This window comes from Diceros bicornis, chromosome 4, assembly GCF_020826845.1.
Source record: "Diceros bicornis minor isolate mBicDic1 chromosome 4, mDicBic1.mat.cur, whole genome shotgun sequence".
NCBI lineage: Eukaryota > Metazoa > Chordata > Mammalia > Perissodactyla > Rhinocerotidae > Diceros > Diceros bicornis.
This window is the reverse complement of record NC_080743.1, coordinates 89,805,290-89,821,078: the sequence shown is the minus strand read 5'-3', so window position 1 is coordinate 89,821,078 and position 15,789 is coordinate 89,805,290. Positions and strand designations below refer to the sequence as shown.

The window sequence follows — 15,789 nt, the reverse complement described above, 5'->3', positions numbered from 1 at the left end:
CCCTAAAGAAATAAAGTCAATGTGTCACCCGGTAAAGCAATCCTGTAGATCAGTTGTTTGCTTGTTTGACTGTTTTAAGCAACTCCTGGAGTACATTCTGGGATCAATCAAGGATTTGTAGATTCAGCCTAATATTCTCTCCCTCTCTTCTTCTCTTTCACACACACACACACACACACACACACACACACACACACACACACACACGCCGTATTACGAGTGCATATATTTATAGGGCAAACACTGCAAACTGTCCAGAGTGATGACCTTGAAGGCAAGACAAGATCCTCAGTCACCAAAAAAGATGCAATTATCTTTACCGCACTGTAACTTACTCAGGCTGTAGCACAGAGTAAAACATTTTTTAAAGATTTCCAGAAAATAAAAGACTGAAATCAAAAATAGAGTTTTCTTCTTAACCCTTGATGAACCAGAACATCCATTCCCCAAAGAGTCTGATCACTCCAGTTTCCTATGGTATAAATTTGTTTTTGTTTTTGCTTAAATGTTCCCCGTGCTGTGGTATTCACATTCTGGACTCCTCAAAATCTTTATCTAAATACAAGGAAACTACAGGCTCCAAACCATGCCCTCTTCCTAGAAGTATTTGCAGCCAGAGCCCAGTTGTCACGAGAGAAATTCTGTCTCCAGGAGGAGCTTGTATTTATTTTCTCTTTGCAATCGCTGGCCATTCTCTTCTCCTGGCTTATGGACAATCCCTCCAGTTGTTCCTTAAAATAGAACTGTTTGTTCAGGATTGAGCCCGAAGGTCATACATTAACCTCTCTTGGCATAGGTTACATTTAGCAGACCCAGGGCCTTTATCAACTACAGGCTTGAGAAGAAAACTCCCTTTATTATGGCAATAACCCTCCTTCATCAAGAAGGTCTAATAAATGAGCCCATATTTCAATGACCCCTAAAATACACAAGGTTAATCATCTTTCGTGAGATGCTCATGGCTTCTTGACTTAGTAATGGTCTAAGGCATAATTTGCTAATGAGATTAAAATGATTTTCCCCATTCAACTCCTCTTCTTCACTGTCTTTCTCTTCTTTTTCTACCAATGATTTTTGGTTGATTAATTACTTAGGCGTCCAGTCAAATCTCACTAAGCCTGAGACACACACCTCAGTTCCAGATGAGGATGCTCTGACAGCAGATGAATATGAGTGATGGACACATGGGCACATTCAGGGCTCCTGAGAGAGGGAGAACAACTTCCTGCAGCTGAGCCTGCCTCTCCTTACTTGGACGATTCGTAAGACATGCAACCATAATTCCTACTCAAAATAGGTTCTCCTTTATTACATGGCAGTCTTCTTCCTTTCACAAATAATGATTTCCCTGACTTTTGGATGAGCTCTGACGTGCGAGCCCAAGCCATACAGGCCTTCTCCCAAGGGGAAAAGTTTGGTGGAATTAAATTTATATTTCAGCTTCCTGCCCCCATTTCTCTGGAAGCCTCTGAGGCATACTCTTCTGCTTACTGTCCTACCGAGAGAAAGAGAGTTGGTCATCTGTAATGGGCTCCACACATCTGTGCTCCAATAGAGGTGAAATGACACATTTTGTGGGAAACCATTGTGGACAGCATGTGGACAGAAGGGCAGCAGGGTCACTGGGTAATTCAAAGCTCATTAGCGCATAATGCTCTGGCAGGGAAGGTCATATGTTCAATACACGAGAAAGCGAGACAGCCGACCTCTCCCTGCCAAGGCCACAGTCTGCTCACCTAAGTACATGCAGACATCTCACGAAGCAAAGGCACTTTTTTTTTTTTGGCTACTTTCAGGAAGATGAGAAAGGAGCATCAGAGCACGGGCTTTTCATTTTTTTTGCGGCTTTGTAAATCATTTTCAAACTTTCGAACAAAGTTTTATATTAAACCTCAATAGGTAGGCTTGATAAGAATGAGGATGCCCTGGTTAAAGCTGAAAGTGGGGAAACTAGAGTCTTGCCAACCAAGTCTGCTCCAATCCTCATTGCCATCTACCACTGATGGCCCCCCAAGAATGTCTGTGACATAATCCCCGGAGCCTGGGAACATGTCACCTTACACGACCACAGGGGCTTTGCAGATCAAGTTAAGGCTCTTGAGATGGGGAGAGTATCCTGGATTATCCAGGTGAGCCCAATGTAATCACAAGAGTCCTTAAAAGTGCAAGAGGGAGACAGAAGAGGAGAGAGGCAGATGTGCGACAGAAGAATGGTCAGAAAAATGCAACATAGCTGGCTTTAAAGATGGATGAAGGGGACCACGAACCAAAAATATGGGTGGCCTCTTGAAGCTGGAAAAGGCAAGGCAATGGATATTCTCCTAGAGCCTCCAGAAGGAATGCAGCCCTGCTAACACCTGGATTTTAGCCCAGTGACACCCATACTGGATTCTCATCTACAGAGCTGTAAGATGATAAATGTGCGTTGTTTTAAGCCACTAAATCTGTGGAAATTTGTTACAGCAACCATAGGAAACTAATAGAGTAACTTTGCAGGACCCTAGGGGCTCCACAGAACAGACAACCACTGCTCTTGTGCCTTCCAGGTAGGGACCACTGCCCCCACCTTGGCAGTAAGGACAATGGATAGAAGAAGTAAGACCCGCTTATCACCAGTAGGTGGCTGGCCTCTGCTCCGGGAACCCTCCCGAAGGTTCAGCAATCCTGCTGCTGGAGAGTGGCTTGGTTTGGAACGGAGTGATTGTGGCTTGTACAGGTCTGTGCCTTTCACGGGTATTTGTTTCCTATCCCCAGAGACTCTATAAACAACAAGGCAATTAACTGGGTAGCAATTAACCCTGTGGGAGTCCATGCATAACTGAGAAACATGCCCTGCCTTCCTGGAAAGAATGAAGGTTGAGCAGCTGGTGTGGACCTAGCCCACCTGTCTGGCTTGAATTCAGTCAGGCAAATATACGAGGACACTCTGTCTCTTCCCACATCTCTGCCTGTTTCCCGGGTTCCTTAAGGGCCAGCATGTTCTGAGCTCCTGGGAAGCCTTTCAGTTCAGCACCCAGAGAACTGAATGTCAGGGTTTATGTGGAGAGAAGGAAGGCCACATCTCCCCAAACTGCAGTTGGTGCAGCTGATGCCTTCGTCCCTGGTCCACCTCCAGATGACACAGGACCGCTCTGCTAACACACCAGGGCTCTGGGCTAGTACTGATGCCCAGTGGAGTCAGCTCGGCTCAAAGTAAAGTCTCTGACCTTCTCAGTAGGGTCATAAAGGTCATGATACGACACATCAGCTCTCTACCCATCAGTCCTCCTGCTTCAGGGATCATGTGCTTCACAGCCAATGAGAAACAGTCATTTGAATGGGCCTGCCAGGGAGCCTGGCCGCCTCCTCCCTCCAAGAACCACGTGCACCAGTGACTTCAAAGTATTATGCTAATACCAGGCACTGGTATAATTGGGTGACTTTCTGCAGTGGCTCCAATTCTAAAATGCAGCAATCTTATTGCAAATGCATATTCATCGGAACTATTCCTGCTAGCTCCGTCTCACAGATCACACTGTTAAAAATACAAAAATACATCAGCATGGCTATATGCTAAGTAAAGGGGGCTAGGATCACCAACAGAGGGCGTTTGACAGGCAAACCCTTAGGGGCTCAGGAAAGGGGCAGATAAGTGGGAAGAGATGGAGAGTATATCCGTGTGCATGGGTGTGAATGTGTGAGCATGCTCGAACTCATATGGGGTAGCTTTGGGGGGTGGGGAGGGATGTTCACACACGTGCACACACAGTGTTTTAGTACTTAGAATGACCCAAGAGAGTAATGAGGAATGAAAGCTTGAAATCTGGATGAAGAAATGCAGGCTCAATACCAAAAAACAAAACAAAAAAAAAAATGTCTCAGCTGGGAGCTCCATTAGGCAGTGAAATTGTCTCCTGTGGGACCCAGTTGGGAAGCTCATTGCTTAAGACATCTGAAAGTGGACCAACCACGGAGAGGGCAGCACTGTGGGGCATCAACTTACCTCCTGGTCACCTTTGGAAGATATGACCTACAGAGCACTTTTCTTGGTATTTTCCTGACAGTCCTCTCTGTTCTGCTTTCCCTTCCTTTTGATGGACCTGTCAGGTTCTCCATGTACTTGCTCCTCAGTGCTTTCTTTTTCCTTTTTCTTTTCCTCATTTTCTCTCCCTTCTCAGATGAATCAGGCTCCTGTCATCTGCTGTGTAATCTGTAAAAGTCTGAGGAAGCCTGGGGGCTGAGAGAGTCCCACCCTGGAGCCCAGGTACATATGCATCTTTGATGGAGAACAGCTCCCTGAACAGAGCAGGTGCTCAGAAATGTGAAGAAGAGGGTGTGAAAGATGGAATGGGCCCAGCATCCTCACAGCATGCCCCTGCTCTAGGTCCCCTTACAAGAGCACAGCTGTCAGATTGGGAGGCAAGATGAGGCACCATATCCTCCCCAGAGCTGGAAGCTCCTGGCCTTGCCCCCAAAACACTGCAGAACTATGTGTCTCAATAAATCATCTCTCCCTCTCCTTTGTGTCCAATTTATGTATGGCTTTCCTGCCTGCCTTCTCTGCCCCATTCCCTCTCCTCTCTGTGACAGTTGCATCATTCTGCCCCTAAAAGAAGAGACGGCTGGAAACAGACAATAGTTTTGACGGGCATGAAGATGACCAACATAGAGGCACCAGCAGCTGATGGCTTCATCTGCTCCTGCCTCCATTTATCTGCTTGGTTCAATCAGTCTTCATACCCACAGCACGGGAGATATCTTAGTCCACTGTAGCCCAAATAGTTTCTAGTGAATAGCATCACGTATTTTAAAGGTAGCCAAAGATCATATAGCTGATAAAGTAGAAAACCACCTTTGGTGAAGCAGGAGTTCATTGCCATGGTCTCAAAGGGGACATATTCTTATTTTTCCTCTACTATTCCTGGAGTAACTTACTTCTTTCATTATCCCGGCCTTAGGTAGGTTTCTCCTCAAATTTCCTATTACAGTCAATGTAATTGGACTCTAGTCAAAGGTAGGTTTCTTCTAGAATTTCCTATTACAGTAAATACAGTTTATTTCCTATTAGAGTCAATATTATTCTATTTAGCAGTTAATTAGTTCTCAAATTTTTTGGGGTATCCCTCACCAACTAGGCTGAAAGACTGGAAAGAAAGAATCGTGCTATATAATTCATGACATTTCCTTTGGATAGTTACAGTACACACAGTAGGTGCTCCATAAATACTTCTTGATTAACTGACCATGATTAGCTCCTCATCTCTGCCAAGGGAAAATTATAATTTAGACTAGATGGTGGTTACAACTAGGGAGGGATCATCCTTGACTCTCTTTTATTCACAATACATTTTCATCTATATATCTGCCTTGTGTTTTATCCTGTACCCCCCGCCTTCCCCGAAATTACAAGCTTGACAGGGCACACGTACCACGCAACCAGTGGAGTCCAGCTTGCGATCTGAGATGCAACGGAAGTTCTTACTGCAGCCACCGTTATCTTTGCTGCAGTCACGCACTGGACCAAAGGAATCTAAGAGAACCTCCAGGCTGTCGAAGGAGGACGAGGTCATCAGCTCCTCTCTGGGGGGAGAAACAGTGGGCGGTGGGAGGAGTCAAGGGCTCCAGGTACAACAAGTAGCATCATATTCCGCCTTCTTATCCGGCCAACTGGATCATGTCTCACTCTCTCTTGAAAAAATGAAAGATCAACCATACTCTGAGCCTTGAACTAACAAATTATGGACATTCTCCATATCTGGGAAATGAGCCAAGGCTGTAACGTCTGGTCAGAGAAGGAGGTCTAAACGTGGGCAAGGAAATTAATATTTTATTGCCTGTCAGTCCTTCGGGGATGTAGCAAGTGCTTACAAACTCTAATTTTATGTCCTCTCCCAGCGCCTGAGCCTTGGGGTGTGCGGTATTGACCCAGATGGAGTAGATCCTGGCACTGCGTCTGGGGACTTGGAAGGCAGCCTGCCAACTTCTCCTTTCAGCTTGTCATGATTCCTTTCCCAGCACCTTGGACTTTCAAGTAGTTTCTCTCTCAGCCTCCCAAGCCTAGTGCAGGCCTCAGCATGCTGGGGCCGGACTCACCTGACCTCCACAGCATCTTCCATCACTGTCATGTCCGTCTTACACTTCGCTGATGGATTGATGGCCAGTTCAGCTGGTGGGATCACAAAGCTCTTGCTGAGGGGCAGCCACATGCCTTCCCCAAGGGTGTAGGTGAACCTGCAGGGACACCCGACACCAGGTGGTTATGACTGAGGGGAAAACCGTCCCCACTGGAGGGCCTGGCATTCTACTGCCAGCAGCTTCCTTCTCACCCCTCGTAGTCCTCTTCAGAAAGGAGAGTTTATTGCCATTTTATGGATGAGATGACTGAGTCTAGAAAGGAGAGTTTATTGTCATTTTATGGATGAGATGACTGAGACTGAGGGAGGCAGAGAGGCCTACTCCTGCTCACATGTCCAGGCAGTTGGAGAACTGATTATAGCACCCACACACCAGCTGCTAGAAGTGGTTTTTATCAAGTCATAAGAAACCGAGTTCCAGTTTCCTTCAGATTTGAAGCTGGGCTTCCCCTATCTTAAGTCGGATATAATTGGAAGCATTTTAATCAAAGAGACACACTGGCCTCCCACCACCCCCCTCCCTCGGGTTGCACACCCACAGTGGTAGCGATGGTTTCTCTCTGTGCCTGGAGGAACCCTACCAAGAAAAAGAAAGGAGAAAAGCTCCCCTTTTCTGGCTTCTGTGTGATGGGAGCAGAAGTGACTGAAGCCAGGAGCCTCCAGGGAGGAGAGAAGAGGGATGAACAAGACAGGCCCAGATGTATTCTCTGCAGCACTCCCACTCACACCCTTAGCTAAGGGTGTTAACCCTGGGGAGACAGGGAAGATTTTTTTTTTTATTCTTATAACAAGGGCTAAAAGGAATAAAAGAATCAATCAGCATTTCAAGGGAAAGCTTAAGGAAACCGTGAGAGATTATTTGTTTATTTATACATTCATTTTATTTCAAAGGCATTCAAATGCTCTGTGTTCACAGTCAAAAATAGTCTATGGGCTGAAAGCCAGTGTGGGTGGGATATCACGAGGCTGTGGCAGTCTGACGTCCCCTTCCAACTTAATGCGGAGGGAGGAACAATGGAAGGATGCACACAATTAAACAGAACCCAGAGCTGGTTCCATCAGCATGCTGGTCACAGAGCATTTCAGAATGCTGTTCTTTTCTCTCCCTGAACCCACATGCCTCCCTCTCCACTCCCCTCCCCACTCCCTGGGATGCCTGAGATGCTAGGAAACAACATTGATGACGTGAGATCTTTTATGAGAAATGTAGCCCCCTCCAGAACCCTGGCCGCAGAGAATACCCACTGACTGAGGCTCAGGAGTTACAAGCAGCCAAGCCACATGATTTTCACCCACTCCGTGAAAGAGAGTTCTAGGCACTAGAGTAGAGGAGATGAAAGGGGACAGGCGGGTGCTCAGGGAAGGGCAACCCACTGAGCAAGTGGGATGTGGCCAGGATTTGGGAGGTTTCTTCCCCATTCCCACTCTTACTCTTGGACCCCTACTTCTCTGACCTGCTGAGCAAACCTCTGCCTTAAGCAGCATTGAAATATCACAGATGCTTACTGCTCTGAAGGAGGCACTCAACTCTTCCCACCCACAAGGACAGGAGGCAATAGGTGTGGCTAGATCTGCACAGGGAGGAGTCTGCACCAGGTGAGGGAAGCACACTACTAGGGGGACAGAATGGAGACCCCCCACTTCACTCTTCTGTGAAGCAGTAGGCAAAATTGAAGTCATGACAGCCCCTTTACACACACACACACACACACACACACACACACACACACGTCATCTGGCAAGATTAAGGAGCCAGTTCAGGGCAAGTGATTGCCCCGAGGTGCCTGGAACCTGGGACTTAAGGATGAATGTGGGTTGAAGGCAACAACACACAAGTATTTGTGTTGACTTTGCATTTCATAATGGACGTTCTTGAGAGAGCAACACTACTATAGGCAGGCTGGGGTAGGGGCACCACTAATATTATATATAATATATTGTTTCAGAAAGAACATACACAAGTTTAAACGGTAGCAGGGAGGAGGCAGTTTATTTGGACATAAAGGTGAGTTTTTGTTTTCTATTTTGGTTTTAAAATGACAAGTTTTGCATTGATGCAGAACAACCAATCTGTGACCTGTACCTTATAATTTATGCAACAGATTTTGGGAAACTGTTGGGAGTTCTAGCGTATTTCTGACGATTAATTTTTCTTTTGGAAGAGAGAGATCCATGTCCATCCACCTCACAGTTTTTCCTTCCTCCTGTACGTGCAATAATATTTTGAAGGGAAAAGCAAACCAGATCTTTCCCAACTGAAACTGTTTAATGACACCCAGGCCTACAGAATAAAGCTCACATCCCCAAAGACATCCTTCCCGCCCACCTCTTCAACTCCTTCCTTCACCACACTCTGCTGCACACTTTGTGCTCCTACAACGCACTCTGACAGTGGTTCTTAAAGACATCCTACTTTTCACGCCCTTTGCCTTTGCTTCTAATATGCCTTCTTTCTGAATTTTCTTCCCTCTTTTTTGTAGGAATCCCACTCATTTTAAGATTCAGTTAAGGTCTCACCCGTTCCAGAAAATCCTCCAGGACCTTCACGCTCAACCCTCAGGCTGAGCAAGACACTCTCCTCTGTGCACGTGCACACAGTCGCTTGCCCCCCCTAAGACGCTGAATTGTGCCCATGTTTTCACGTGTCCATCACCCTCAGAAGAATGTGCTCTCTTGGATGAGAGGATAGTTCTTTGTCATCTTTGTATCCCTACTGCCTAACACAATTTCTGGCCCAAGGAGGTCACTCCATAAATATTTATTGACTGATCAATATTTAGTTATGTTCTTTAGTTTGCACAGGCTACTGGAGTATACAAACTCAAAGTTCAAATTTAAAGGTAGGAGCGGTGGTGAAGATTATCCCTCATTTAGAGCAGGATGTGGGTTAATCTCTGGGTTTAAATGAATTTAATGGTCAAGATGGATCTGGGTTTGATATTGTGAGGATTTCCAAAGTGCACAGCAGCTTCTGAGACGTGACACTGTACCAGGTTAACAAGAAAAAGAGTGTAATCTTCAATCTCTGGTAGATCAAGGTGAAACCCTATAGGGGAATCAAAGTCAGGAGGGGGCGTGAGACTATCCTTATCGACAACTCTCAAAAGGGCAGGTGCTCTGCAGACTGCCTCATTTATCCTCACAACAGCCCTCTGAGGTTAGCCGTTTGGCCCCATCATACCAACTTGTCAACTAATATTTTAAGAAGTTTAGCAACCTCCCCAAGGTCACCTGTGCATAAGCGGGAAAGATGGGGGTCGGTTCGATTCTCAAGTGTGGCTCATAGAAGCTTTCCAATCCATGCTGGCTCATGCCTATGAGATTCTAAAGTTTTCTTTTATCTGCAAAATCTACTAACTCCAAAAAACAAACATAGAACAAACTGTCAGAGAAAAGCTGTGTCCTGAAATCTCATCTGTCCCTCATTCACGCAAATTTGGCAGGAATTATTTCGAAAAGCCACCAAAGAGAAGTTGGGTGAGCATCTGGAATGCTTTCCCAAGTTGGGCCTTCTCTCGTGACAGCTGGTAGCGACCACTGCAGTTGATGGCTCAGCTGTAGCCTGAGTCCTACACATGGCCCTGTTGAACTAGAGCTTGAAACTTCTGTTCAGAGGCAAACACTCGCCAGAGGGCACTGGACAGAACAAGCCTGTGCTCTCACTGTGGCTTGGCATCAAATGGACTGTGGGAAAACTGACAAATAGCTGTTAGCCTGGCATCTCCACTCTTCCCAAAGCATTCTGGGATGAGGTATTGTTCCCAGGGATGCAGGTACACACCTGGGAGGAAGGTCTCTGAGAGATAAATTTGGTCTACAGTAGTCCATTCCACCAGAGGGTCTAGTGGAATGGAGTGATCCTAGCCACAGTGGAAAGGAGGTCTTTAGCACTAGACTGGGTTTGGTGAGAAGACTCAGGCTGGAGGTTCAGAGTCCCTTTGGACCCTTCTCAGGATCTTTGGGACTGCAGATTACCAAGGTTAGATTGGGTATCAGGTCTTTTCCTAATCTGGTTTCAAGTTCTTAGGAAATCTGATGTGATCATCTACAGATATTTATTAAAGACCTACTGTGTTTAAAATTGTATGTTAGATATTAAACATTTAAAGCCATATAGGGAACTACCCCTTCCCTCAAGAAGACAAGCCATGTCATTGGGGAAACAAATAGGTAAATTAAAAATAAACATGAAATACAATAGTTGACAAATAAATATTATAGTCAGTATGTTGTGGAAATTTGGAGGGGGAAAAGTCATTGTGGATTGGTGCAGTGGATTGGAGAAGCTTTAGAGTGGTGTTTCTCAATGCTGGGCACAGATCAGCATTACCATGGTGCTTCCAAAAGACACTCGTGCCCTGGTCCCACCTCCCAGAACTTTTGAATTAAATGGTTTGTACCGGGTAAGATCATTTGTCATTTTTAAAGCACACTGGGGATTCTCATGAGGGTCAGGGTTGCAGAACAATTTTTGGATGAGACCGTAAATTCCTTGAAGTCAGGGACTATCATGGTCATTTTTGTTTGGTCACATCTACATCATCTAGAACAGTGCCTTGCGATAGCAGGTGCTTGACAGATGTTGGCTTCAGCTGAGACTTGGTCTAGACGATGACAATGGGTGGTGTTTATATTAGGAGGAGAATATGCATTCTTGCTGGAGGAAAGAGTATGAGCAAATGTGTAGAGCAGAAAATGTTCAAGTTGTTGGGGCAGTGGATCAGTTAGAAGATACATTTGACTAAGAATGGAAGGTTCTAGAGAAGAAGAGTAGCTTATTAAAAGGGAGTTGTACATCGGCACTCAATTGCAGAAAGATTTGAATGTCAGAATTTAAACTTTATTCCATAGTCCAGGCAAATGTACAATGGCTTGGAATTCATCAGGACACTAAATCATAAGTGAGGAGAGTAGCAACTAAATAGTCATTAGCTTCTGTAAGAAATTACATTCACTGACCGGGTCACAGAATTTTCCAGAGTGGCCACTGGCAGTTGGTTTACTCAGATTCCAGGTTTCTATTAAAGTTCTTAATACCTGAAATAAGGAGATCATGAACCATTGCTTTCATCTGAGAGACTAGTTATTTTCATGTTAGGGTCCAAAATAATTAATCACTTATTGATTAACCCATTGGCTCCTGAGATAGTTGACTACATGGGTCAAACCATACAAAATCTCCCCTGTAGTGCTTGCACATCACAGCCAGTTGGCAGCTAACAAACTTGAAAAGAGTAAATGGTGCTTGTGGGGATGGAAACACAGGTTTTGTGAAGGTCCTAAGAGCAATTTCATTAAGGCCCTTGCTTTTCAAAGTGTTAGTTTCTGACTTTTAGAGGAGAGAAAACTTATTCATGTCAATCAGCCCAACTCCACCAGACTCTCCATCTGCCTTATCTTTATCACCCTTTTAGGTCCTGGCAGACCAGCAGCAGGAAAAAGGGAGAAAAAACTCAGCCAAACGATAAATCATTGTTGGAAAGTTTAAATATCCAAGTCATAGTCTAAGGAATATAGCTGACATCTCTTGTAGCACACATCCTCAAAGGTAGCCTGCAGCCAATGCCATTAATGTGACCCAGCCTGCCCCGGGAGAGACACTTGGGAGAAAAAGGGCAAGGGAAGGCCCTGTGAGGAAGTGGTTCTGAAATCTACAGTCTAGCTAGGGGCATGCCTTAGGAGAACACTGCAGTGGCCAAGCCCCGTCCATCCAGAGCCAGCAGGGAGGAGCAGGAGAAGCTGGGGTAGGGAAGCCAGCTCTAGGAGGCAAATGCAGGAGTAAAATTACCACCTAGGCCGGGACTGGCCGAGAGGGAGGGTCTGGGGAAGGAGTTTGGAAAGGCAGCAGTGAATACGCGAGACTCAGCACACTGTACGAGTGAGTGAAAACAAAGGAAGTTTTCCTGCTGTCCCATGCTTCTCACCATTCCTCCAACAATGCCGTGCAGTAGCTTACTGCATCCTTTGACATCAGACACTCGTGCAGGACTACTCACTTCCTCTCCCAGGGGGCTGGGATTCATGTCCACACTGCCAGGCCAACCACAGTCTCTGGCACTTAGTAGGGACTCAGCAAATGCACATTAAGTGAAGGATAGATTGACAACATAAATGATAAGATTTTAGTTTGGAAATAAACTTGTGTTCCAGCTAAGGCCTGGGATGAATTACACTTTTTGAAAACCCAATAGTTCATGGCTGGCACCCAAATTCTTCCTCTGCCTATTGACTTTTCTAACATGTGCTATTATCAGGTATGTAGGTAGAAATTTGGGAGGGACTAGAAACATCCAATTTGATCAGGAGGGTGGCAGATAAAAGAAAATAATAATGAATTAGAGAAAAGGGAGGCGTGGGCGGGAGAGATTCATTTTGAACAACTTAAGACATTATGAGGAAGCTGCAAATTAGATGCAAAATGGAGAGGCAGAAACTGACATTAATTGCCTGCTCTGTGCCAGTTTCTGTGCCAGGGGCTTTCCCTGCATTATCTCATATATTCCTCACAACAATAGAGCCAGGCATGTAATGTAGCCCCATTATACAAGTGTGGAAACTGGAGGCTCCAAGACGTTAAGTAAATTACTGGGGTTCACAGAGCAGGCAAGGAAGGAAGCCAGGACCCAAACAGAATCTGTCTGACCTCAAGTCCTCCATGCTGTCACTGAGCACGACTAGGGGCGGGCACTTTTGTTACTAGGAGAGCAGAAGGACTCAAAGTAGTTCCTATTTTATACTTTACCAGTAGGAAAGAAAGTGTAGTGAGAAGTGGGACCTGGGGCTTGCAGATGTACATAAGCAAGTTCCCGGAAAACCACTTACCTGAATATTTTATCAGACGGCTGTTCTCCCAAAACCAGGTCAAAGCCTCGCTGAAATATCGTGTAAGGCCAAGGCCTAAAAGGAGAAACATCATTCAATTAAAGTCAACTCAACAAACACTCCCTGAACATCCACTTTGTGCCAGGCACCATGCTAGGTTCTGGAGACCCAAAGACAAAGAGGACCTAGTCTCTGTCCTCAGGAATCCCATGAATGTGAACTCACACAAGACCCTGAATGCTGGAACCCAACCAAGAACAGGATCAATGTAAAAATCACCGACCCACTAGGAAAGTGGAATTTAATAGAAATGACAGTTGGAACCACATATAGAGTAAAATTATATTAATGTAGACCTCATATAGCCATAATTCACGGTCCTTCAGATGTAAATTTAACAGAACTTAGCTTTGCCTCACTTAAGAAAGAGGGACAGCTTGATTTCTTGGAAAAGACAAAGCCTCTGGAATCAGAGAGTTCTGAGTTCAAACCCTGTTCTGCTGTTGAACCAATTGTCTGACTTGGGGCAGATAAATGGCCTTGTTGGGTCTAATTTCATCACTTGTAAAAACACAGTTACTAATAGCTGCCTCATAGACCACTGTGAAGATTAAGCAAGACTTTTAGTCCAAGGCCACAGCTCATACCAGGTCCTTAACATGTTCCCTTTCCCTATTCAAAATGACATAAATATTCTAAGTCTTTGACAGGTTCCAGATGGTTTCAAACACTTTAATGTCATTCATTCAAACAGAAACAATTGAAATGGTATTTTTAAATAATCCTTAACTATATGTCTCTCTAGTGAGCATCTAGGTGTTGTCGCATGTACTTAAAATAACAAAACTATTTCTTTTAAATAGGATATATCTTTTCACTAACCCAAACGTCCAACCCCCAAATTATTTACTCATTCAAGCAAGACTTAGCAAAGCCTGGATTTGTGTTGGCTACCAGATGTTGTGCACACTGGATGAATTGAGCCCTGTTCTCATGGAACACACAGTCTCCATGTATAACCCAATTATACAAGTATTGAGGATTTTACTGTAGACATGCCTTTGGTTTTCAAGGTCGACAAAAAGTCAGGAGAATGAATCAACATAATTACTTGAGACTAAATCTAATACTAGGAATTAACCCAGTGGTTGTCAATGCGAGTGGTATCACCCAATGGAGAGCATTTGGGGAAATTTATGGCAGTTGCTCTTGAATGACACAATTATTGGAGAACATTACTAGCATTTAGAAGGCAGGGAAAGGAAGGCTGGAATAGTGCAGTGCTCAGGACAGCTCTGCACTACAAAAAATTTCCCCACGTCCTGCAAACTTTTGAATGTCCTGTTGCATGTTTATGTAGGTGAAAACCTGCTCACAATTACCTGAGCCTAGAAGCTAATTCCATTTATGTATAAGCATAAAGCAGCTTATACTGTTTTAACATATGACGAATTTTCTAGGGGTATAACTACCACGTAAATTAAGGGAAGATTGTACATTATTACTTAAAAGTTTTACCAAGAGTTCTTCATAATTTTGGAAAATAGTATCATCGTCTGCAATGATGTTCATGGTCTTTGAATCACCAATACAGCATGTCGATATCAGTCTATACTGCTCTTACATATATCATATATTACATATTACATTATGGTGAATGTCTATTATTAAACATTACATTACATATTACATTATGGTGAATCTACATTAGGTGCCAATGTCTGTCAATTTTATTATTTCTCCACCTGTAATAGAACAGAGTATTTATTCATTAAAATAGCTATTATATCATTATAAATTACTTTCCTATTATTTATCTTTTATTTACTGTTATATTTATTATAAGCTATTATATTTATTTTTTGAAATTTTGTGTATAGAGATTTTATTATTTATGAATATCATTTAAGGATTATAAAAGCAGTTAAAAAAAATTTCTCATAAAATAGAGTGTTGGCTCTGATAGGGTTGAAAACCGTCAACTTAACCCAACCAGCTAACCAATTAACTACTAGCTGCAAGGGGAGGCCATTGGGACTACATAAGGGAGTGGCTGGGATGAACGCGTTCATTTTTTATGCTTACTATTTATAAACACTTTATTTCCGGAATTCATCTTAGAAATACCCTGAGGAAACTAGAATTGGCTCCCAAAAGCACCCAAACACTGTACTATGAATGACCCTTGCATCAAATGAACAGCTCACCCCATGTGTTCTTCCTGTTTGTTCTGTTCATTGGAGGTGAACCCACAGAGTGGGGCTGGAATCTGATTCTTCTTTGCTGAACAGTAAGTGGTGGCTTATGGGCAGCTAAAAAATATGTATTAATTCAAGAAAAAGTCTAGAAATTATGAGAAAAAATGTCTCATCTGTTCCTAGACACCTAGAAAGGGCAATAAAAAGAGAAGAGGGACATGCAACTTTGTCTCTTTCTTGGGAAAAATCACATTGTATTTACTAACAGTTTAATAATTTCAAATAACACACATTTTGCCTTCGAGTCATCTCTAGTACTCAAAACTGGTACAATGTGTAATTAGAGTTAATTCTTGGCACGGTTCCTAGGTTGTTTGAAAATATATTTTGAGGAGCCAAATTTTAGGACGAGCGTTGATTACAGCATGAACAATTAACTGCGTGGAATAACATAAATAAACCTGCATTCAAGCCATAGGTAATGAATCAGTGAGCCCAGAGACATTGATTAAGCACAAGTCAGCATGTTGCTAGGTAGGTCACGTAAAAGAGACTTCCTGCTCTCGAGGGACCTGAACATTAAGAAAGGCAACTCACAATCGAGGGGGGCAGATGTGCAGCCTAGACCCCGCCCCCGTTGCGTTGGGAGGCAGCAG

The 15,789-nt window shown here is 44.0% G+C and overlaps 1 protein-coding gene across 2 annotated transcripts in view; it reads right to left on the bottom strand.

The window, feature by feature from the left end:
* ASTN1 (astrotactin 1) overlaps positions 1-15,789 on the bottom strand; it is a 313,546-nt gene that overhangs the window by 85,023 nt on the left and 212,734 nt on the right. For both annotated transcript variants that reach the window (XM_058540000.1, XM_058540001.1), the window contains exons 9-11: positions 12,936-13,010; positions 6,073-6,210; positions 5,409-5,559 (exon numbers count right to left, since the gene is read on the bottom strand). In XM_058540000.1, coding sequence (XP_058395983.1) covers positions 5,409-5,559; positions 6,073-6,210; positions 12,936-13,010 — 364 coding nt within the window. The remainder of the gene's footprint in view (positions 1-5,408; positions 5,560-6,072; positions 6,211-12,935; positions 13,011-15,789) is intronic.